General features: G+C 41.8%; 2 protein-coding genes across 2 annotated transcripts; both read left to right on the top strand.

Moving 5' to 3' along the window:
• Positions 1 to 2,352: 2,352 nt before the first annotated feature.
• Positions 2,353 to 11,905, top strand: NCF4 (neutrophil cytosolic factor 4, 40kDa). The gene is made up of 10 exons (XM_010282804.1): positions 2,353 to 2,567; positions 4,360 to 4,444; positions 5,687 to 5,840; positions 6,141 to 6,211; positions 7,035 to 7,162; positions 8,166 to 8,223; positions 9,747 to 9,845; positions 10,589 to 10,719; positions 10,813 to 10,878; positions 11,677 to 11,905. Exons 1-10 carry the CDS (start codon positions 2,536 to 2,538, stop codon positions 11,903 to 11,905), a joined length of 1,053 nt encoding a protein of 350 aa, XP_010281106.1. The 5' UTR covers positions 2,353 to 2,535.
• Positions 11,906 to 15,907: 4,002 nt separating this feature from the next.
• CSF2RB (colony stimulating factor 2 receptor, beta, low-affinity (granulocyte-macrophage)) lies at positions 15,908 to 24,007 on the top strand (the record flags this gene model as incomplete). Its single annotated transcript, XM_010282803.1, has 9 exons — positions 15,908 to 15,992; positions 18,211 to 18,337; positions 20,314 to 20,498; positions 20,819 to 20,967; positions 21,803 to 21,974; positions 22,071 to 22,203; positions 22,306 to 22,466; positions 23,708 to 23,853; positions 23,954 to 24,007. Coding segments are annotated over exons 1-9 (1,197 nt in total), but the record flags the coding sequence as incomplete, so codon positions are not given.
• Positions 24,008 to 24,011: the final 4 nt, after the last annotated feature.

Raw genomic sequence — 24,011 nt, 5'->3', positions numbered from 1 at the left:
GGTGCATAGTGCCGCAATGACCATGCTACCCATAGTGTATGGGTGGGTTTTCTCAAAACTGAGAGCTGACCATGTCAGCTGATGAAACTGGACACTTTCCTAGTGCAGGTGTATCTCTTGAGTACTGTCATTATGGTATCAGTTTTGTAATGGACATTTATTTCATTCATCAATAATAAAGTAAATTGAGCAGAGAGAGAATATGGGTTTGACTAGACCCACCCAATTTCCTCAGCCCAAATAGCAGAAATTGCTATTTCTACTATAGCAGCACAATAGTAGAAACTGAGAGAAAACACCTGGTAGTTGAGGCACTGATTTGGCACGGAAGAACATGGCAAAGCAGTGTTTCAAATCTTAGTCCCTCATAGCCTCAGTGAGCCCTCTAACCAATCAGCTGTCCGCTATTCTGAGGTGGGAATCTGCCTTTTCATCAGAAAGGGACTTGGTTTTGGTTTAGTTCAGAACAATAAAATACTGCAGAAACAGAAACTTTCTTAGCAGGTTCAGCATTATTCTGTCAGATTATTATTATTATTGGCTGTAATCTCTAGTAGAGAGTGGTGGAATTGAGGAGCTGCTCTCAACTTGTTTTACTTGGCTTACGGCAAAGCAATTGCATAGACAATTTGTCTGTGAGGTTGTCTGTCGACTTGTTCTTGAAAAGCCATGTCTCCAGGTAAACAATGGGCAAGTATTTTTGCATTGTGTCATATCCTATGTCTCTTAAAATATGTACCTGTATTGTATCTAGAATATCATCCAAGAGATTTGAAAAGATTAGAAAATCCTTTTTATGATTTTCTTATCAAAACTATGATATGTATTAAAGATAAACAGTTACTTTAAAAGCACCCCTCTAGCCCTTCTCTTTCACTTCTATTAAAGTTTGCACAATTCTTGTGCTTTCCACAATATTTTTGCATGTGTCAGGAGGGCCCCTCTGAATTTTCATGAGTTCATATATATTGATCTTGTGATTAAGAGTTCTGGTCAAGGTGATCTGTTTCTATTTCCTTCTGAATGTCAGGAGAAAGCAAGAGGATTGCAGTTAGAAAACTTGCTTATTGTCTCTGTCACTCAAGGCAAAGGGAAGAGAATGATGAGCCTGACTTCACGTTGCATGAGGACTGCACATTTAGCAGGCCTAATCAAGAAAATGGAATACACAGGAGAGTGTGAAGGTCTGGGGAAATACTTATATCCAACGTCACCACTTAAAACTACTCTGCTAAGTCTGTGTGGGCAGCAGATCACTCAGAAAATACAGTTCAGAATTTTGTAGAGTCTCCTGGTCCCTTCTGATCAAGAGACACTATATCCCCTCTCAAATGCTATAACGGTGCCTTCAGTTATCCACAGGAAAGAGATGGGTGAAGAATTTCCTTAAATAAAAAGCAGTGAATTGCATTTTACTCTCAAGGCTGATGAATACAGTTGTAAATAGAGTTTTATTTTGATGGATGCTGGTTGACTTTTGCTCCATTCAGATGAGAATTTTTGTGCTTGACAGTGGAAGGAGGAAAACGAACCAAATATCTATTGAACATGAAAATGGGAGAGAGTCAAAGACTGAAATGGGGAGGGAAAGATACTACACATGAGAGCTTTTGACTAAGGCAGATAAGCTATGCTGCAACTTACCCACAGTGATAGGAAATAAAAGTTTCCTCATCACTTTCTTCCTTTTATTTTCTTCTTGAAAGATTGTCAACTGATGCTATACAAATGTTATATCACTACCTATTGTATACAAAGCAGGGCAGTCAGGATTCTTTTTGAAGAATTACCCTGTTTTTGTAGGTTGCAAATGTGGATTGTCTTGAGCACATGAAGCTGAAAAGATCTCTGCTCTTTCAGGGACTCATGTCTTACTTGGATTGATACATCCTTCAAAGCTCATTTCGTCATCTCCTGTGCCTGATACCCTGGTACCCATATGTTTGACAAGGTTGAATCTCCTGACCATACTTTCTGCTCCCACTTGAAAATTTATTCTTTAGCTCCACCTCCTGGCTCTTGTTCAATGGAAAGGAGGATTTGTGGAAATCACAGAGCCTCAAGACGGGATCAGAAGTATTCATCCTAGTTTACAAATGTTAGTGTAGAGGTGTATATGGGGACATTTTAGCTGGAGCAAAACAGAATTTGTTGAGCCCACTCATATTGACTTTCCACAGAGGCAGATGTTTCAGTGAAGAGGTGGACAATGGAATATGTAGCTCATAGTTTCTGCTTTTTGTTGGGCTTTTTGTTTCTCAACTGTGGCAGTTTCGATACATGACAGACATCACAAAACAGTCTTTCTTTATGACTGTTTTTTCTGTAGTACTTCCTCAATCTCAAGGGGGTGGGGAGGTACAGAAGAAATCGTCTGACACTGAAACATTAAAAAAAAGATCTCTGAGGCCTTGCAAAGGAGTCTTGATTCACACAAGGAGAATTGCTTTGACTGTGTTCATCCTGTTCAGTCAGGAACTGCTGAAGAAGTGGAGGAATTCAGCTTAGCCATCTGGATTTAAGAAGCTGAAAACCATGTCTCTTCCCCGACAGCTGCGAGAAAAGAGGTAACGTGTCTCTCCCTCTTCCTACCTCCCCAAAAGCCTTCATGTAACTGCTACGATTTGCTAATTTAATTTGGATGCAAGCATCTTTGATGATTCTTGTTATCGTCTTGTTAACATAGCTTCCAAATGATTAGACTGCTCAGTGTGGAGCAGACCATTTCTTAGGTTGGAGTGGACTCTCTTCTTTTCCTGGGGAAATACTCACCACCTAGGACAATAGTGGGTCATTGTCCTCTATATAGCTGCAAACAGTTTCCCTTTTACTGGAGTTTGTGATACGAGTGTCTGTGATACGACTAATTATATCTCTTGATCTCCAGAACCACATCCCTCTTCACAGTAAGTGGTAGTATTTATGGTGTTGTGGGCGGTGCTGATTCATGTCATTCTCCTTGTACAGCAAGCTATTGCAAGACTTTGCATCATTACTTCAGCCTTCCAGATGGGCTGTGCATTGTGGAAGTCCCTACTTGGGATATTCTGCTGGCAGAATAAACTGAGCCAGCTGCCATGGTTTTTGTATTATCAGAATATTTAACATTATGTCAGCTTGGCATTTCTTAGGTGATCCTTTTGAAAGTTCCTCTTTCTCTCTAAATCATTTGTTATCCTTTTTTCCTCGTTCTTGATCCTTTTTACTTCAGTGTTAATATAAATACCGCTCTAATAACATTGAGTTTTAAGATTGATGCAAAGGTGAATTTGTCTTCTGTTTATCAAAGATGTTGTACCATGGAGAACGTCCCAAAGGAAAAAGCACCTGCCAATCCATGCTGTTTTGTTTTGTGGACAATATAGACAAGAAACATGAGAGTGTGGTCATATGGCTGCTCCTCAGGTGTTCCTGCTGGGATCCTTCCTTCCCTCTTGCTTCAAAACCAATACTTTCTAGGATCTGCAAAGCTTATTCTAACTTTGCCCACTATCATGTGTTCCTTCACAATTTTTGATACATTTTCAAACATGTATCTTTGTGCTTGCTTCAGGTTATCTGCTTTGACTGTGAGGTCTCCCTGTAAATATTTGCTAGGCTACTTGTTCTTTTTTCAAAGCCTCTTTAAGAGTCTGCTTTACTGTGAAGTTTTCTTGAAAAATTGACAACATTGTGACAGCTGGTGCAGGCATCATTAGTTATGATACAGAACAATACTATGTCTTTCTTTCTTTGCTGCTTTTTTTTTTCTGTTTGTGCTTCTCCTTCTGTTGTTTCTTATATGTATAAGGTACATTGCATGAATCTTACACATAGAGTGTGAGGTCTTTAGGCATTAGCTTTGTGCTGTCAGTTTCTACAGCACCCAGCACAACAAGCTCTTTTCTCAGAACTGTTTCCTATTCCCTACAGTAATGCAGTAATAATAACAGCATAAATCATGGTATATAATGATCTCCTTAGAAGAAGAGATACTGCTGCAGAGTTATTATTGCAAGTCTACTAGATGCTGTGGGAAGGATTAAGGATGCATCCACAGTTGATCACATTTCTCGGGAGAAGTTTACCAGCTCAAGTGTCTTTGTAGTCCTGCCACTCTAGCAAGCCTCGGAATGACAGGGATGTTTTTCAGGCTTAATGAATCGTCACAATGGTTACTGACTTGTGCTGAACTTACAGAACTTGACATCTCAAGATCAGACCTCCAGAGGAAGAGGATGACACCACGAGTTTCTAACTTCTTGGTTTTGACACTAGATAATGTGATGTTGCCTAGTTGTCTGTGTTTTGTATGGCATAGATGCCTCTGAAGGCTAATGTCAGTGTGAGTAACCTAAGTCTTCTGTTCTTGCTTCACAGTGATTTTGACCAGCTTCCAGATGATGTACCTGTTTCAGCTAACATTGCAGATATTGAAGAGAAGAAAGGCTTTACTAATTATTTTGTAAGAAGGGAGATTTATCCTGTCTTTGTATGTCCTCATCTGTGACTGATTTGGTTGTGGGAAGCAAAATGCAGTTAATCTGGTGTAGTAGCTTTTTGGCATGAATAGTTCCGTGTAGAGAACTTCTCAGTGCTTCTTTTTTCTGCAATGGAGGTTAGTCCATCACAGATTTAGTCTGAAAATTTATTGTCTAGGTGAAATGTGACAGAGATATCCTCTAACGTTGCTTGTTTTCTAAATTCTTAACTAATTTCTGATTTACTTCCTGTTAGAGTGCTGTACCTTTGGTGAAGATGATGGGAAAGGAATTCAAAGGGGGTAGAAGTTGTCTTCATTATTTGATGGTACTGGCAAGTTAGGATGCTTCCATCTCCACAGAAGGTAGCATATTAATAAGTCATGAAAGAGCACACAAGAAGGGAATAATAGGGAGAAGCACTATGAGGTTTTCTGAAGAGGGGTTTTGGGTAAGACCAGCTCAGTCTGACTTCTGTAGGGTATGCTGCTTTTGCTGGAGACGTTGCTCATAAACCCTTCCCACTGCAGTATGCAGGTTTTACTCTGGAATATAGTGATGTTTGGTTGCTCTGTCTTTAAGTTTTCTGAAGGATCTGGCTGCAATGTGACGCAGAGGTCAGTGCATGGAAATCGTGCCCTCCTTTAGAGCAAAGCAATTTTGGCAAGAGAAAAGAAATAAGATAGTGGTTGGAAGAGGGCATTAGACGTAAGGCGACTAAGGTTTTTTTTCTGGCCTTACCAGACCATAATTTCTGCAATTGTGTACTTCAAAGTCAAAAAGAAGTATGAATGCCTTCAACTCTGAAAAGCAATTGATTTAGATGTCTATCTATAGATTTAGATGTCCAAAGCACTCTACTGTAAAATATTTGTATTTACCTCCCTCATATGTTCTGTTTGTCACTGAGGGAAGGCGTGTAAGCATAAAGTAGCATCTAGTCATTTCAGGTTTCCTTTTAAGATTATGTAATAGAAAGCAGCCACAGCGATGTGATCCATGGGAAAACTGGACCCACACATACACCACACTGTCTGGTGCTAACTTGTTATTTTCTAGTACTTGAGTCTGCAGTTGCTTAACTGAAGGCTTGCTTTCCACTCTGCCCCAGGACAATATTCCCACTACCAGAGCACTGATCTTATGTTCCTGTTGTATGCCTCACTTTCCTTTGGTAAGTATTTATAAGTATGAACAGCAGCCTGAATCCCCCTTCTCTGTTTCAGATGTTTGTCATTGAAGTAAAGGTTAAAGGTGGTGGCAGATACCTGATTTTCCGACGCTATCGTCAGTTCTATGCCCTGCACACCACGCTAGAGGAGAGATATGGGGCAGAGAGCAAAAATAGCCCTTTTACCTGCACACTCCCCATATTGCCAGGTAAGCTGCCAGTACCAAACCTGTGCATGATTAGCAGCGCTCTCAGCCCCGGGCTGTCCTAAAGAGGAGCTCATTGTAGGGAATTAGTTGTGACAAGAAACTGGTTTCCAGCTGTGGATGCTGGAGAAGTCAAGTTCCATTGGCAGTCCCTCCCTTTGTGGTAAAGTTAATTTAGAAACCTAAAATCCTTTAGAAAATACTTATTTTCTTGGAGACTCTGCTTTCTCCTGGTTGCTTCATTTCTCTGACAGCCTCCTCTTTTTTTTCTTCAATAACTGTCACAGGTTTTATATTTTTCAGGAAAAGTTTATGTTGGGTCCAAAAAAGAAATTGCTGAGAACAGAATTCCTATCCTAAATGTCTACATGAAGGTAAAACTTAATTTTAAGTTAGAGATTACACTGAGCACTGCAGGTACTTACCCCTTGGAATCAGCTGAGAGAGACAGTACTGTTGTAATCCTAGGTGTCTGCTTCTCTCTATATTGTTTTTCCTGAAGACACAGTGTCCACACTGTGGGACAACCTGCTGTCCTATTCCCCAGATTGTTCAGACTGTAGGATCTGCTGGGGTACACAGTTCACAAAGGCTTACTCCCTACCTTCATATATAGATAGATATCCTTACAAAAAAAAAACCAACCAAAACCCAAACAAACCCAAGGCGTATGAGGAAAGGGTGAATCTCCAGGTGTTGCGTGAATATGGAGTTGGTACGTGCACCTAAGGGACTGAGAGAGGGCGGTGGGCTTCTGGGTGTACCTGCTCTACAGTGAAGGTACGGCCAGTAACATCAGGGAGAGAAATTCTTTGTATGCAGGTTAACTGAAGGCCTGACTTCAAATCAGTAGAAGTCTGAAGCACTGGCCAAGACTTTCAGTACTTAAGATTGCCTTCTGTCCACAGTCACTCATGTTCTGAGGTGAAACACAAAGAGCAACTTACTCCTTCTGCAGTAAATCAGGCACAAAAAGAGCGAAGCGGTACATTGGCCAACTGCAGGAGTAAACAGGAGAAACTGTCAGCTGTTCAGCCGTGTCCTGCTGAGTGAGAAGGGAGAGGAGGGAGATTTCTGGCAGTAATGAATATCCTTCATGATCCTGTAGGTCAGAGAGGCATATTTGTTACACGTAAATAAATACAGAATTGGTCTCTCCCACTGTTACACTCTGCTTCCTACTTGCTCTTGGCACAGAACCTACTCTGCCTACCCGTTTGGGTGTTGATGGATGAAGAGGTACGACTGTTCTTCTACCACTCAACCTTTGATAGTGAGCAGGTGCCTCACAGGCTGAGACGGCTTCGCCCACGGACGCGCCGAGTGTAAGTGATTTACATGTTTTTTCAGCATTGCTTGATACAAGAGATGCTGTCCAGTTTTGGGGGGAGAGATGAGGATCACCACTGTGTTTCTGAAATGAATCCATGAAGTCCTAATATGAGGATCTTTGTGGTAGAGTGAACACAGGGTATTTCTTGTTTTCAGTAATCTCAAATTTTTGAAGTGGATGTGGTACTTGCATTAAAGGAAAATTCCAAAATAGGAGTATAGCTTGCTTTTAAAAAAATGCTGCTCAGCTCTATCTGATAATTGATAATTCTTGAATGGTAATATCTATTATAATGAGCAGAATATACAGGCCATGCTTAAGGATGTAGGCTTGCACCATTGCAGTCAGTGTGAGTTTTGGCACTGAAGTCAGTGAGATCTGGTTCAAGCACTAAATGAACCTGAATACTTAATCTGTTCCTGTCCTTTGTCTAAACAGGGGCCTGTCCTACATAGCAGCCTTGACACCCCTTTGGAGAACTGCTAAATAGACGTCATACTTTATTATCCTTTAGACAAATTAATTCTCCTTTCAACATAGCAAAGAAGGACCTGCTTCCTTTTCACTTACCTCAAACAGTGCAAAAACTGCATGTGTGTGTGCATTCCTGGATGAGTGTATGATGGCTGAGTTTGAACTGAATGTTATAAATGCTAGAAACAGGGATGCTCAGAAGGCAGAGTAGGGGGGATGAGCAGTGCTGTGGAAGACAGGTCCAGGATACTGACTGTATTGCAAATTCCATCTGTTCTCCACAGCAGACATCATGAGATTGTGGCTGCTCTGCACTGAAACCAGGAGAACCAGGGCAATGTTGTTGCATCCATACTAATTTACTTCAGTGCTGCACATAGATTCTCATGCAGTTTCTCCAGTGATCTATGGCTTGCTTGCCTCTTAAATAATGAAAATGCAGATACTGTACTACTGATTGTGTAGTAGTTTTGATGACTAGAAAGACATCTTTACTTCCCTGTTCTCTCCTTTCTTTGCAGTAAAAGCATTTCACCTCAATTGCCTATTTTTGACCGTGTGGCAACTCCACGGGCTGAGGTGAGTACTCTGCACAATCTGTCATAGGATAGGAGATTTAACTCCATTTTACTTCGGTATTTCATCAATCAAGTTGCCTTTTCTGATTAGAGCTTGGGGAAAGAAGGGAAATTGAAATCAGCACAGGAAAGCAATTGATTTTAACAACACGGAATGAAACAAAGGATGGAAAGAAGTGTTCTGTTCCTCCTTACTTGAGCAATAAGAAGGTCCATTGTGAAGTCAGAATGACAGGACTTCAAAATTGAGACATGTACAGCTTACTGGCAGATGGTCCACATTTACATAGTGATACCCATAAATTTAAAACAAGCACAAGATTCAGTCTCATTGACTTCAGCATATATTTGAAAGCTCTGCAGGTGAGGCCATTTTCTTTCTGTAACGTAAGTGTTCTGCTGAAAAGTGCCTATACCCTTGCCTTTTGCTGTATATTGTCTTCGTATTAAGCACATGGAACTGCTTCGTAACCAGTACTTGTCTGAGTACGGTCTTGCTTCTTGGAAGATGTGACTTTGCCATGTAAAATTAAAAAAACAAACAAACATGCAAATGCTTTGAGGTTTGCTGGTTTTGTTTTTTTATACTGAGTATGGCAGATCTTGGATCAGTCATATCTCTTGGGTTTTATCTATTAATTTATTAATATTGAGTATACCTACCAACACTTTTCAATAGATGAATAAAGGCTTTTGAAAGAGCTATTTAGTAGACATATGAACTACTAGCACAACAGTAGCCATTGTCTTTTTTTTATTAGGAGAACTCTTGGCATTAACAAGAAAGAACCATCTCAACAGAGAATTAAAGAACAAGTTTTCATTTTCACTCTTATAAGAGCATTTAAATGGCTACCATGTTCTCTAAGGACAATGGGGAAGATGTGCATTTTTGATAACTCTGCCACTTTAATTATTCAAGAACAGCTTGTCGGGGTGGTAGTTATGTGGTTACCTCCCTTTTTTCCTCTCAATTCAGCATACAGGCCTGAAAGCTAAATGTAAAAACAACAGTTAGTTACCCTTAAATTTGCACACAACACTTCTGCAATTTTTTAAGGCTCTTTGTGACATTTTGCAGCAAATCTGAAAGCTGTAAAACTGCAACAAGAAATAATATGTATTTTTTCAATTCTCAGGATTTCAGGTTTTCAAGTTGTCAGTTGTCTTCAGCTCTGTTGACTTACTTGCTCTTAAGTGTTTTCAACTTCTTTATGTTTATTTCTCTGGTGCTCAGTGTCCTGCCACTTTAAGAACGTTAGCATGTAGCCCTCTCGGAGCCCTGTTTATCCTAGTGCTTTCACTACTTCTTCAAAGCATTTCTGTGCATGCTGAGTAGGAGAAGAAATCGTGAGAACCGTAGACTATGGTCATTTCTATGACCATACCTTAGAAATACTTATGTGATGACAAAGTGCATACTATTGTGCTGCTTTATCCTCTCACTCCAAGAACAGAACAGAAAGAAAGATTGACTTTTGTAATTCTGTGAATTAATAATTTCAGTGTTATTACTTTCCATAGGCACTGTTTGATTTTTCTGGAACCAATAAACTGGAACTCAGCTTCAAGAAGGGAGACTTGATCTATCTACTCAGCAGAGTAAACAAAGACTGGTTGGAGGTAAGACTGCAATAGTGGTTACTGAATTATTAGAAAACCTTGAAATACATGAGTAGAAAGGACTCTCCTAGTCCTTGGGACTCTTCTCTCCTCCTTTCAAGGAGACACTGTATCATAATCAGGTCTTACTGTTAAGAATAAATCCTTGACTCCAAATTTGAAATCGTTTCCTTCCTTGATGGTTTTCAGCTTACAAATTTTCTGCCCTCTAGACTTCAGTTTTCATTTGCATTTGCTTCTGCTGGAATGTTTTTAAATTCTTTGGAAGTGATTAGAACACAAAAAGGCCACAGAAAGGAGATGGAAACTCCGTTTCAGTGATTAATTGGTTTCTTGCCTCAGGGTGAGTTGATACATACTTCATGCTTCATACCACAACACACGTCAGCCTGATTAGAGAGAACTTGGGCAATGCAGCAGTGTTCCGAAAAAGGATGAGGAGAACATACTGTGTGTTTGCTGATATCGTATCTCTGCTTGCACAAACACCACAGCTTTCCTTGGTGGCCATCTGACTTCAATTTTTTACACACTGTTTCACTCCCCCGCCTTGTATTTGACTATGCAATTGTACAATCTTTTTGCAGGGGTGCCATCAGATCACTTCCATAGCCTTCCTTTTCTTGATTATAGTAGAAAAATTCTTACTGTTGTTTCCATGGAAATTAATTGAATTCCAGATCTTATTGTCTGTGGGCAAAATTGCATGGTTTTCTTCATTCTAACACTTGCTATCATGGCAGGGAACAGCTGATGATGCCACTGGGATTTTCCCATGTGCCTTTGTGAAGATCATAAAAGATTTACCACAGCAGGAAGCAATAGTTAATAAAGTTCGCTGTTATTACCATGACGAGACTGTGAGCACTATCAGGTAATAAGAAAATAGTCTTCCAGTTTACTGCTCAAGAAATGCTGACAATTCTCTTTTCATGACATGTAATGATTAGATTTGTTCTTGTTACAGGGATATCTTAGTGGAAGAGGATCTGAGCAGCATTCCATCATTCAAAGATCTCATGGAATTGATGAGGTACAATGCAAGCAGTTAGTTGTATGTTTAATATAATTTAAACATTTGTCAAATTCCTTCCAATCCTAGATTTTCCCCATTCTACTTGGTCATCACCATGTTTTGGGTGTGAAATACTTTTCAAGTGTCCTGAAGAAGTTGTACTTTGCCTTGGCCCAGGGCCATCTGTGCAGACACTAGTCTGCCTTGGGATTGTCAGTAAATATGGAATGCCACACACTTCTGATTCAGTTATGCTGGGTAGAAGTTTCCATTTCTTGTTGTAAGACCAGCGCTGTACCCCCATGCAAGGACCTTTTGTCTAATATACTTCTTCAGGATGCAGGGCACCACCTTCTAACACCTGTTAAATTAGTGTTAAACTAGATTAATCTAGTGTTGAGCATAAAAACATTAGAACATCACATATTTGTAATATTTCAAACACCTGTGCTCATATTCTTCCATTCCTTAACCTGTCCCCACTGCCATGAAAAAAGCAACCACAAATAGACAAGAGTGGGTAGTTACAACACTTATGTATGGGAATTTTATTAAACTCACAGATTAATTGTGCCATGCATGTGGTGGTGTTACTGGAAATGGTTCTCGGTTCTGACAGGTTTCATAGCATAAACAAAACATGGCATGAATGTGTCTGTATGATTTCTAGTACTAATTGTACCAAGAATGCCAAGACATACAAGGTTTTGTGTGGCTTTTAGCAGAACCAATTAGATTGCCAGTATATTGTTCATCATGCAGCAGCTCCCAGGCATTCGTTGATTTCTGGGGATCAATCCATTTCTTTTCCACCAGGCGGGAGTTTGACCAAGATGACATTGTTCTGAATTACCGGGACCCTCACGGTGATCTGATCCGGTTGCTCTCCAACCAGGATGTTGAACTCATGGTGTCTCAGAGCAGGAGAAAGCACTCTGAGAAGCATTTCTTCCCTTGGAAGTTGCACATCACTCACAAAGATGACTTGGGTGTCTACAACACTAGTCCAGGAATAGGTGCTACTCAAACAGTAAGAACATCGTAAGTGCTACATAGAGATGTGCCAGTAGGTAGCTATAGAGTCCTTCTGTAATGCCTCTATGCAGACAGTGTCCTTTAACAAGCCTTTGAAGTGAGCTTCAAAAGAGTAATTTTTAGTAACGTATTACCTTTCAGCATAAAATCTGCACTGAGTTAGCTTCTTCAGCTTTTTAGCACTTCTCTGTAGTAGACACATCTACATAGACACCAGAGAAAGTGTGGAATAGAGAAATAAGATCACTGGCTGTATTTACAAAGCAAGTCAGAGGTCTCTGCAATAGAGGTTTAGTGTCCTGAGCCCCAAGACCTGCTCTAATCTCTGTCCTTGCTCCCAGGGGTAATTATTTGTCCAGAATGTCTCCATAAGCTTTTTTCTAGACTGCCATAATTCTCTCTTCACTTGCTGATGTGAAGGTTTGTGTGCCAGTGCTTATGAATGCGTAATTATTTCTGTCATATGGGAGTCTGACTGGGCATTCAGAGTTCGTTCTGGAAGCACCAATAAAACTTTTTCACATTTCAGTGAAGAAATTGCAGCCACCTTTGCTTTCTTCCTTCCACTGACCAATATTTTGAATTCTGTGAATCAAACCTAGTATACCTGTGGTGTTCCTCGTAGACCTTTTTGTAATTGTACAGACTACTTATTTCTGCATTCTGGGAAAATTTGTGTGATGCCTACTCAATAGCAATTTCTTCTCTGTCTATCTTCTGCTGTCTGACACCTCACTGCAAATTAGAACTAACAAGAAACTACTGTATCAGATTCTTCAACAAATAAAGTTATATATGAATTTCTTTTATCAGTTTCTATTCAAAATCTTTTTTTGGGGGGGGATGAAATAATTGTGCTCCTGGTTTTTGCTTGAAAGTGAGCGAATTTTGAAGAAAAGTTTGGATGTTACCTATTCAGCTTTCCTTAAGGAGGAGTTCACTACTGAAAAAAACCTATATCTTGCAATAATTTCTTTAATGGTCATGCAATCAAAATATTTTCATCTTGAACAAATTTAGTGCTGCTTGTAAGAATTACAAGTTATGTATGTTTTACATAACTGGCAAAAGAATGTCTTTTCTTTTTCTTAGATGTTGCCTGTAATGTTACCAGGTAACAAGATCTTCAACAACAACAGAAGTATTTAAGGTGACTTATCCCTCAAACTGTTTTTTTTTCTTCTCGATGTGTATACATACACATATATATACATAAACTTTCATATTCTATTATCTGTAGCCCTGCATTTATGCATATAAGTATGTTGGAAATAAAGGAAACTGTTTGTATTTCAAGATAAGCATATCATTTGCTATATTGGGATCCATAAATCATTTTGTACTTGACACTTTATTAAGTGCATAGTTCTAGCAGTATACCAATCCTGTGCAGCCTTGTGTAAGAAAATGCACTCTCCAGAGAGTTATAAGGTGTACTACAGGCCATATCCGCTTACCAGGTGCAAAGGTTCCACCTGAAGAATCCATGCACATTAAATTTCAGTGGTAGATAATGTATATTCAGAAGACACAGATTATATCTTCCTTTTTTCCAGTGATGGAAAATTTTAGTTGACATTATTTTACTAAAATGCTACAAAACTTAACTTCCCACTTCGAAGGCATTGTAGCAATGCAGTTTAGGAAGGAGATGAAGCAATATACAATAGTAATGTTGGTAATTTTACACCTTGCGATACGTAAGAGAACACATTGTAAGCGCAAGACCTAATTGGCATGCACGGCCTGCAGCACTTCTGGTGCGCAGGTTTACCTGCTACCCGTTCCTGGAGCTCGAGAGAGCAAGCACCGTCTGAAGATTTTCGTTGGGGGTTAGATCCTGTGATGTAACCAGCAACTCAGCAAGTCTGTAGGAAGGTGGAGGAGCTGTTTGAGTGAGGAAGGGAGGGAAAATGTCTGCTGGGAAATAAACATCTTTTCTAAGGGTGGGGGAAGAACATACATAAACTTACTGGCATCTGACAACCAGAGCAGGTGAATTCCTTTCTGCCTTTATACTGTAATGCAAAGTAAATTCTGCCTGTCCAGCAAAGTCACATATTCCCCCCCTTGCCTGCAAGTTTTATATGCACACCTCCTGATAGTCCTAATGACACACAACTTCCTGAGATACTCCCCTTATTCTCTTTCCTGCTCTGCACACGTTTCCCGTAGTCACAGTATACAATTTTTTCTTGAATATTGATGTAGTTCTTGCAAGAACCTAACTGTGCTAACTGTGGTTGTGGTCAGTACGACAGGGATTTCTAAAAGGTGTAGTGTAGCAGTGCAGGACAGACAGACTCTGGCAGTTATATGCTGCATCTGGGGTCCCATCTTAGCCCCCCTTGTAGTTTATTCCTGAGAGTGCCAACCTGAGTGTGTCTTTCCCTTATGGCTTCCTAACTTTAGGAAAGATCTTATTATTGCAGGCTATTGGGCTAAGTTTTAAAGCTGGACTGAAAACAGTGTGGCTGCCTTGGATGCAGGATAACTTCAGATCAACTTGTCTCGCCAGTTTTCTTTTGCTTCTTCTAGGTACTATAATACTTACAATTTATTATTAATTGTTGTTGAAATCAGTAAAACTTACTTTAAAAACATTATGTAAATTAAAGAGAGAGATAAAGGTTGTTCTCTCCCCTGCCTGCCCCAATATATATGCACAAATAAACATAAAGCACACAATGATCCCTGCCTTGAAGATTGTCTAGCCTAAGGTAAAGCAAGAAACAGCACTGGAGTAAAAAATAGATAATTCTTTCTTATTCTTTCTCACTTCTGCTGCACTCAATTCTCTTTCTTCTGAAAATACATTAGTCCCATGATCTGGTAATTGTTAACATGCAGATTGGCAATGACAAACTTCCTTCCCCTCCCTTCCCAGTTAAACAGTCCCATGTAAGTCAGTGCTTTGGGGGCTAAAATAGGAAGTGCAAACTTCCTATTTTACAGGCAACTGCACAGACTTGCCTTGAAAGGGCGTGGTCTGCTGCTTTGAAAGTGGCATTTGAGGTGCATAAAAGAGCAGTTATTTTGAAGACTTACTTGCCTGTGGCCTGTTTATACCACCATGTCTCCCGTTCTAGGGAAGCGTGGTTTTGCTGGTTTCTGCATCAGAGGATTCTGATGCTGTGGGGGGAGGCTGGACAGGGAGAGTCACGCGTCAGGTTGAATCGTCACCTGCCTCACAGACAGCTCTGGATCCAGGTAAGGGAACTGCTTCCTCTCTGGGGAAAGCAAAATGGCAGAGTCTGCTCTCATACAAGACCTTGTGAGTCATTAAGGGATTTCTTAGCTGTGATCATTATTCAAGGGCTCAGTTGTCTGTTTCTGGTGCAAGGAAGTGGCATTCAGGAATTTGAAAGTCAATAGGAATTTAAAAGGAGACTTTTTCCATGCTTGCCTAAATTAGAAAAGAGTCTCAGCTCTGTAACATACTTGAGTAGGTGAGTTTATCATACTTTTGAGAGAGCAATGAGAGACGGCCAAAAGGACTTGAATTCCAGCATTGAACAATGTGGTCCGTGGTCTTTGGACCACTCAATCTACTCTTAATCTCAGAAATCACACACACACAAAAAAGATAAATCGTTTCTTTGGTATTATTTCTACAATTTGCAACCCCCATTGGGGTTCATTAGGAAGGCTTTAAGCATGAAGAGCAGAAGGATGAATTTGGAGGCTGAGTTCTCTTCCCAGATTAGGATTGTTTCTTGTTGCTGCTCAGCTGAAAGAATCACTTCACTTCCTTGGAAATGCGCATTTACTTCTTCATTCTTTGCTCATATTGCAAGCTCACGCAATAAGAAGACATGGATTTTGTCCTACGATAAATACTTGGTAGAAGTTCTTTCTGAATGTCACTCCAACACAAAGCCTAAAGAAGTTCCCTAATTCAGTTTTACTTCTCTTTATGTGAAATGAAAACAAGAAGCTCTACAATAAGCAGAGCAAGAGAGTAGCCAGTGGGTAATGAAAACGATTATCTTCTGAATTAGAACCAAACTTGTACTCAAAGGACAGCATGATCATGAAAGAGATTTTAATCCTTCTGCTGAATCTGTATTTGGTCTTCAGTGTCCAAGCCATTCGAGGTGAGTTTCAAATTTATATTCTCTTTTATCCTTCCATTATTGCCTTTTTTTTGTATCTGTTCCCTTGTTTCACCTAATGCTCTTCCTCGTTTTATCCTTGTTTTTCTGCTTCCTTCTGCCACCATCTTCTATGCTGCAGGAGAACAGGTATCTTGATCAAAACCAGCATCTAGCAGATACATGTGCAGACAAGTAAGTTGTAGGTCTAGACAGGTGAAATACTGGACAAGTGGATGAGATTAACCAGTTGACTGGTTAATGAGTGAAGGAATAGACCCTGATAGTGAAAACATAGGAAAATGAAGGGCTGCATGCATGATTCAGATGGTAGTGCACAGGAGTAGACACAAGTGGACAGACACAAGACGGGGTGGGGGGGAGGGAAGCTACCAACAGCAACATCCAGATGACTTGATTTTCTTCTTGTGGAATTGCTGACAGATAAAGAGACCATCTTCAATATCCATTGCTTGTGTTTCTGAGTTTAATGTCTTTCCTCTTCTGGTGCAATGAAAGCTACTTTTTATTTCTCCCTTCCCTTCCCTTCCCTTCCCTTCCCTTCCCTTCCCTTCCCTTCCCTTCCCTTCCCTTCCCTTCCCTTCCCTTCCCTTCCCTTCCCTTCCCTTCCCTTCCCTTCCCTTCCCTTCCCTTCCCTTCCCTTCCCTTCCCTTCCCTTCCCTTCCCTTCCCTTCCCTTCCCTTCCCTTCCCTTCCCTTCCCTTCCCTTCCCTTCCCTTCCCTTCCCTTCCCTTCCCTTCCCTTCCCTTCCCTTCCCTTCCCTTCCCTTCCCTTCCCTTCCCTTCCCTTCCCTTCCCTTCCCTTCCCTTCCCTTCCCTTCCCTTCCCTTCCCTTCCCTTCCCTTCCCTTCCCTTCCCTTCCCTTCCCTTCCCTTCCCTTCCCTTCCCTTCCCTTCCCTTCCCTTCCTCCTCCTCCCTTCCCCCTCCCTTCCCCTTCCCTTCCCCTTCCCTTCCTCTTCCCTTCCTCTTCCCTTCCTCTTCCCTTCTAATTTTATTTAGCAGAGCTGGGAATGGGAAATATCTCCTTGGATCACTGAGTGCACCATGTCTGCATCAAGACTTAGCCTGTACCCATCCTAAACATATCAGAATAAAAGTGTTGTCATAAGGTCTGCCTCATGGACATCTATTTCCAAGACAAATGCCAATGCCTGATGTCCGCAGTAGCTGGGGGAGTTATGTTGCTTGGCCCAGTGTCAATTGCAGCACATCACCCTTTGACATCTCTGAGGGAGAATGTATTACAATGTAGGTCATACTGGTCTCTTGGTATTCTGAGCCTTAGCCTTACATTCAGACCATCCCTTTCTACGTAGGATGCTCCATTTTCTGGTTGTTTTCGTAGAACTTATTTGCACTGCTTTTCAGTGGAAGATCAAAGTAAGGTCCTTCTTATGCTTGCTAGCTAAGACACCATCATATTTTTCTGACGGTTTTTGGCTGTAAAAAGCCCCTCAGCCAAGCTGATGGTAGTTCTCATCAAGAAAAATTATTTGAGAGAGCACACTCATGTTTATCCACAGACATCTCTGTCATCTGGAGATCATATGCCAGTAGTGTGGCACAGATACTAGCTTCAAAGAAAATAAAGAAGGAGAAGAAAGCAACTTGCTTGTACCAGGGGTGGCCTGTATTTTTCCATTTCACAATTGTGAGTTTAAAAAAACCAAGTTATCCCTGACAAGAGGTCTGGCCATTTCTGGGTCATAAATCTAGTTCCAACAAATTAGTTTGAGCATTATTCTGAGTTATAACAAGATTACTCCAAGAGCATCTCACTTTTACATACACCTTTCTAGTGTCATAACCTTTACTAGGAGGTTTGTGGTATAGAAGTCACATACAGCAACACACAAAGATGAAATGATCACCATATGCCTGCTGACCCATGGTATCTACTAGTCCCTGGAAAAAATGTGTTTGAAAAGTGATAACTTGGCTAGGGTTATCTGCCTTACAGGCACAAAGTTCTTACAAAATTGTTGTTACTTGTAGCTTGGTTTGGACACTTGTGTATTGTGGAGATGTGCAGAATGGCCACAATACTGTACATATTTTCACCAAGAGTCATCTTCTGGTGTCATGAGGAGAGTACTGTTATCAGTGCCTTCCCCATCCTGCTGGCAAAATCACTGTATCTCCTGCTATCTCTTGTTATTTACATTTGTAATGACTATCTTTTTGCCTGAATTCCTTTCTCAGAGAGTATCCCTATGAAGAGCTTGAGCTGCTACAACGACTACAGCTCACAGGTGACCTGCACATGGATGGAGCATTCAGAGGCTCATGCCCTCGTTGGTATGATTCTTTACCAAAGGGATAATATAATGTAAGTACCTGAAATGTGCTGTGCTAGATAAAAGTCCAAAGGGAACTTGGCCACAACTTGAAATCCTGTGGATCAGCAGTCAGGTTTTCAGAAAGCACGGCCACCTCTTTCTGTCATTGGGTTAAAGTAAATGTTGTGCCTGCTTTTGAGGCTTCTTCTAGGAAGGGAGGAATGAATAGAGTGTGCTAGTGGAGTTATTTTTATCACCTTTACAATTATTTTCCCATAATTTTGTTGCGGGATCATAGATATGAAATAAGATGGGGCATATAGTTTGCTATTAATGGGGTGGAGAAGATGGTGTCAGAACAAGTTTGAACCTGAGTGTTCTTTATAAATGCAAAAGGGAGGAGACATTCCCACTGTTATTTTGCCCATTTAGGAGCATCACTGAGAGTATGATTTTGATCACTTCTGAGAAACATGTATGGACTGTGTGTTTGTGAGATACAGAAGACTGTTAACTTCATCTGTGCTATCACTTTTCCTCCCAGAGATACTGGTCTGTTTGTGACAGTATCTCTGTCACATCTGTTTCCTTATGAAAAGGGAACTGAATCACCAGACTGGATCAATTGTGGGGATAAGAAAGGACAGAGGGGGAGGAATAGTCAAGAAAGAGAGGAAAACAAAGATGGAAAGCTGAGAAGAAAATTAATTAGAGTCTGGGGGTGCAGGAAGGAAAGAGGAAGAACTCCTGATTATATTGTAAAGAAGGGAATTAATAGACCTAAAATCAGTGGAAGGTCTTTGGAACAGGACCTTGAAGCTAATACTTCTGGGAAAAGATCGTATAAAATTACTTGGACCTTTGGAGGGTTCTCTAGAACATTGTTACATGATGGAGTGTGTGATCACACGGGAAACATGACTGAGTGAACTAATCAGACAAGCAGGTATTAAGTGTGGACAGCCACACAGCTGAAATCGAAATGGCCAACGATTAAAAAAGGTCAGCTCATAGATGAAGAATAGTTAACTAAATTCCAAACTGTAAGGTAATGATGATAAATAGAAAGAAATATCTTAAGGACTTCACAACCCTTGGGCTGACTCTTTTGTTTAAGCACACGTATGGTCAGTCCTACCCATACTTCAGGAATATCCCTGGTTTCCTTGCTAATACCCAATTTTTAAAAATAGCAGTAGTGCTGAATAATGCTTCCTGACATATAGTTGGCTAGGAGATGCCATCGTATCCTGGAAGACAGTATCTGGCCTTAGATATTCACAACTTAATATTTCTCATCTGAACGGGAACAATGGAATATACTGGCATGAAGCCATAAGCACAAAAACAATTCCAGAGGATACAAAAAGAAGCAACACATCTCTCCAGCCGCTCAGGCTACTGCAGGCACACAAAGCTTATCCTCTCCTGTCTAGTTTAAAATATTGTTTCTAATCTTCATTATATTCCTTGGCCTGGAGAAAGGCTATCTAAAAGGATGATTAACATTCTGGATGAAATCTTTAATGAATACCTAAGGTCCCCTGACAGAACTACTAAGGATACAGAAATACATTTTGGTTGGAGAATTTTTTTTTTATATGTCTTTCTGGGTCTGCAAAATTAATATCTTCAAGAAGCTAAGGATCATCAGAAACTTTACTGCCTTCCACTCTGAGTACAAGGTGCATTTCCATGACATTATTTTTCATCATACTATTTCTCACACAAAAAATATGAGATTACATAGTTAGGCTAAAAACTAACAAAAATAAACTGGTACCAAAATATAACATTCTGCTGCAAAACTTAGAAATGGGAAGGCATTTGACAAAAATCCTGGTGTTAAAATTGTTTGTCATATTAACTTGTGCAAAACAGGGCTAATAGGTACAGTGAGAACAGGATATAAGTGCCCGAATAAATTATAACAACAGAGTTGTTATAAATGGTTTCAGGCATTTAATTTTGCATTAACAATAGGTGTCTAAGTCCAATCTTTATAGATTATTTTCTCTATACACAGGGAGAACATGGAGATGTTTTGCAAACGCCAGACAGAAAATGACTTGCATGAGGCTCCAGACTCCTATGTGCACTGGGTTTGTCACAAAAATACAAACAATTTTGGAATAGGTGTAGATGATATTTACAGCTTCAAACCTAACAAGACGCTTCAAGCAGAATTAAATGTTGATCTTTTCCAAAATGGTAAGGATTAAACACCAAATTCTCATTTTCCAATGAATATTAGGGATCTTTGAGAATGTATTTACCATTCACTCAGGAAGTGAATTCCACCTCGAGAAAAATGCCAGGGAGTTCCACATTGACAGGATGGGGCAGGGAGGGGAGAGGGCAAGTTTCTGGGAGCAGCTGGACCTGGAAGAGGGACTCAAGCAGGAACAGTAGCATGGTGTGGCAGGGATAAGATACTCTGGAGATGGGGGAGCTTACCGAGGCATTTTGTTCCCCTCTTCATGTCCCTGTCCTCACTATCTCCTCTCATGGGTTGTACCTTCACCTTCCAGTTCAGACCCTCCCACCTCAAAATCTCTCAGTCAGCTTGAAGAGGTCAGGAGACTTCTTGCTGACCTGGAAAGCAGCTGATGGAAGCCAAGGGCTGGGCAATGCACTGGAGTACGAAGTCACCTACAAGCGGGAGTGGGAGTCCTGGGAGGTAAGAGCGGAGGAACTGGGCTGTCCTGGTTTGGGCTGCAGCCTTTTGGGTGGTTGAGAGCCTGAGGTAAACGTTGTGCAAATGAATGGCCTTTCCGTTCCCAGGCACTATGAGGCTACGCAACACATGTTGTTTCAGGTCAGGCGGAAGGGGCTCTCTTTCTGCTTGCAAGTAACTTGCCCAGTGAAATACCATTTGTCCTGACCTGAATGCAAAGATCTGTCCTTCACTGAAAAAAGCACTGCACTTGGTTTTGAGTTGGAATTGATTTTGCCCTGATTCCCTCCCAAATGCAACTGAAACACATTCCAACAGGAGTTTGTGGGTTCACGTGGAAAAATAGCAAAATACATTTGAAGCTTCTTCCCCTTCCAGAAGGTTATGTTTTGGGTTTTTTCTACACCTGCGTATGTTTCTGTTCTGTACCTGTCAGGCTGATCTTTAGTTTTTAAGAGAAGTATCTTGTCCAGATTCCCACACAATTCTGCACTGAGCAATGTTGGGAACTTGTGTAGTTGGTGCTGAAGACAACTGGGGCTCTGCAAGCTGCAGGAGCTGGCCCACCCGCTGGGGTAGATTGTGCCCGACGGTGCCTGTGCCTCACCCTGCCTGTGCCACGCTGGCAGCATGCACGCTGAAGCCCCTCTGGTATGAGAGCAAGGAGCACTGCACGACACCGTGGGCATGGACCCCATGTGTGTGGGACTGCTGGGAGATGCAGCCTGACAGTCACCTCCTCTGAACTCCTACCTTGTCTCCCCTCTACCCCTCTTCTCCATTACCCAACTCCCCAATATCCTCCCTGCCCTCTCTCCCTCCTTTCCCACAACAACAGAAAGCTGCCTCAGTCTTGCTCTCCAACACCACACGTTGCCATCTCAGCCACAAGGACCTTGTCCCAGGGAGCAGCTACATTGCCCGTGTGCGAGCCAGACCGGGGCAGGACAGTGGCTTCTCTGGGCAGTACAGCGAGTGGAGCACGGAGGTGTCATGGGAGACCCCTGAAGGTAGCATGGGATGGAGCGGGGCCGTGCAGGGGTGGAAGCGCTGGCTGAGAAGCCAGAGCTTTCCTGTCACTCAGCTTGCTCTCATCTTCTCTGAAGGTGGCCTTCAGCCCAGGAACCTTCGCTGCCTCTTCAATGGTGCAGATCATCTGACGTGCAGCTGGGAAGTGAAGAAAGCCATCACCACCTCTGTCCTCTTCGGCTTGTTCTTCAGGGCCACTCCAGCATCAGCGTACGTGCTCTGCCCGTGGCAGCATGCCTGTGCCTCTCGCATGGACTTTCTGCTCTGTCCCGTTCCCCCTGATCTCAGGTGACCCTGTTTTTCTCCCCTCAGAGAAGAGGAGTGCTCCCCTGTGCACGAGAAGGCTTTGTCCCACATCCCATATGTGGTCCAGAGCTGTGAGATCCCTGTTAGCAACTCCAGCCGTCAGAGCCAGTACCGCGTGTCTGTCCGGGCCAAGACGGAGGAGAAACAGATCGAAGCCTACAAGAACAGTGAGTTGCTGTGTTGTTTCTTGCTTCTCCGGGTTGTTTCCTGGAGAGGTGGCTGGCTGGGCAAGTGGGGCTGAGGCCAGCGGTGGTGAGGAAAAGTGTGTGAGAAGAGGAAGAGAGTGAGACTGATGAAGAAAGCAACTGCACACTGTGTCAGGTCAGAGGTCTGGGAGAGGTGGCTTGGAGGTGTGGAGTTCCTTGGTGGCACTTGTTCCTCTGAGGAAGGTGGTAGTGATGGAAACTGCTGTGCAGACATTTGGGTTGTGACCCAGAGCTCTTCAGTGAGTGACTTGTCACCATGCTGACTTCTCTGTGATTGACCTTCATGGGTGACACAGCTGTAAAGAGCTGTGGTGAGAGGTGTTTGTGGGGAGTGTGTCACTATGTGACTTCTCAAGAGCCAATGGAGCTTTTGCAGGTTTGTGCAGTGGCCCCTGGAGCACTGGATGAGGTAGGACTCCTCTGCTGAGTGAGGTGTGCTAGGTGGATCATCTCTGCCTGCATGTATTGCAGTCTTACAGTACTTAAAGGGGGCTTATAAGAAAGATGGGGACAGACTTTTCAGCAGTGCCTGTTGCGATAGGACAAAGGGTAATTGTTTTAAATTAAAAGAGACTAGGTTTAGAGTAGATAGAAGGAAGAAATTTTTCACAATGAGGGTGGTCAAACACTGGCCCAGGTTGCCCAGACAGGTGGTAGATGCCTCATCCCTGGAAACATTCCAGGTCGGGTTGGACGGGGCTCTGAGCAACCAGATCTAGTTGAAGATGTCCCTGCTCATTGAAGGGGCGTTGGGCTAGATGACCTTTAAAGGTCTCTTCCAACCCAAAGATTCTATGATTCTATGTATCTGGAGGTACTGGTGCTGCTCTTCACAGACTAAAGCCGGGAGAGCTCCTGCAGTGGGTGCAAATATTGGGTAGTAGATCCAAGAGAGCTGAAAATCTCTGGAAATTAGGTGGACCAGTACAGCTGTTTCAAATATTGCTTTAGTGCTTTTCTGTACACAAGGAATGCTGCCAATATTGATGTATATGGTTTTTCTGTTACTTACTGTGTCTACTGGTTTATTGAATTTGACTAGAAAATAAAGGGGCAGGGAATTAAGAAGTGCTAAAAAGCGGAGGCTTCTTACATTGTGTAAAACAACATTGCTTTCAGTCTCTGGAAACTATTCACAGCGGGGAAAGGGGGTGCTGGACCAGTATGTTGAGAAGTACACCGAGACATTCCGTGTGTTCCAGTTAAGGTGCTGCCGCCTACAAACGTGTCAGTAACAGTGACAGAGAACCAAGAGTATGAACTGAGGTGGATAAAACACACTTTGCAATATGGCTTCATAAAACAGAGGTACCAAGTCGAGTACTGGGAGAACAACCAACACGAAAAGGTAAGTCTTAGCAAGTGTGGGAGCCCTGGATTTCTTGTTGCTGGGCAGATGGGAAAGACAGTTCCTCTCACCTCCATCATTTGCGCTTCATTCTTCTCAGACTCTCCAGAAGTTAAATATCAGCAACGATGAACCTCCCTTCATCTTCACCCTGCAAA

The sequence above is a fragment of the Phaethon lepturus genome, unplaced genomic scaffold (genome assembly GCF_000687285.1).
Source record: "Phaethon lepturus isolate BGI_N335 unplaced genomic scaffold, ASM68728v1 scaffold8492, whole genome shotgun sequence".
Taxonomy (NCBI): Eukaryota; Metazoa; Chordata; class Aves; order Phaethontiformes; family Phaethontidae; genus Phaethon; species Phaethon lepturus.
This window is presented reverse-complemented; position numbering and strand designations above follow the sequence as displayed.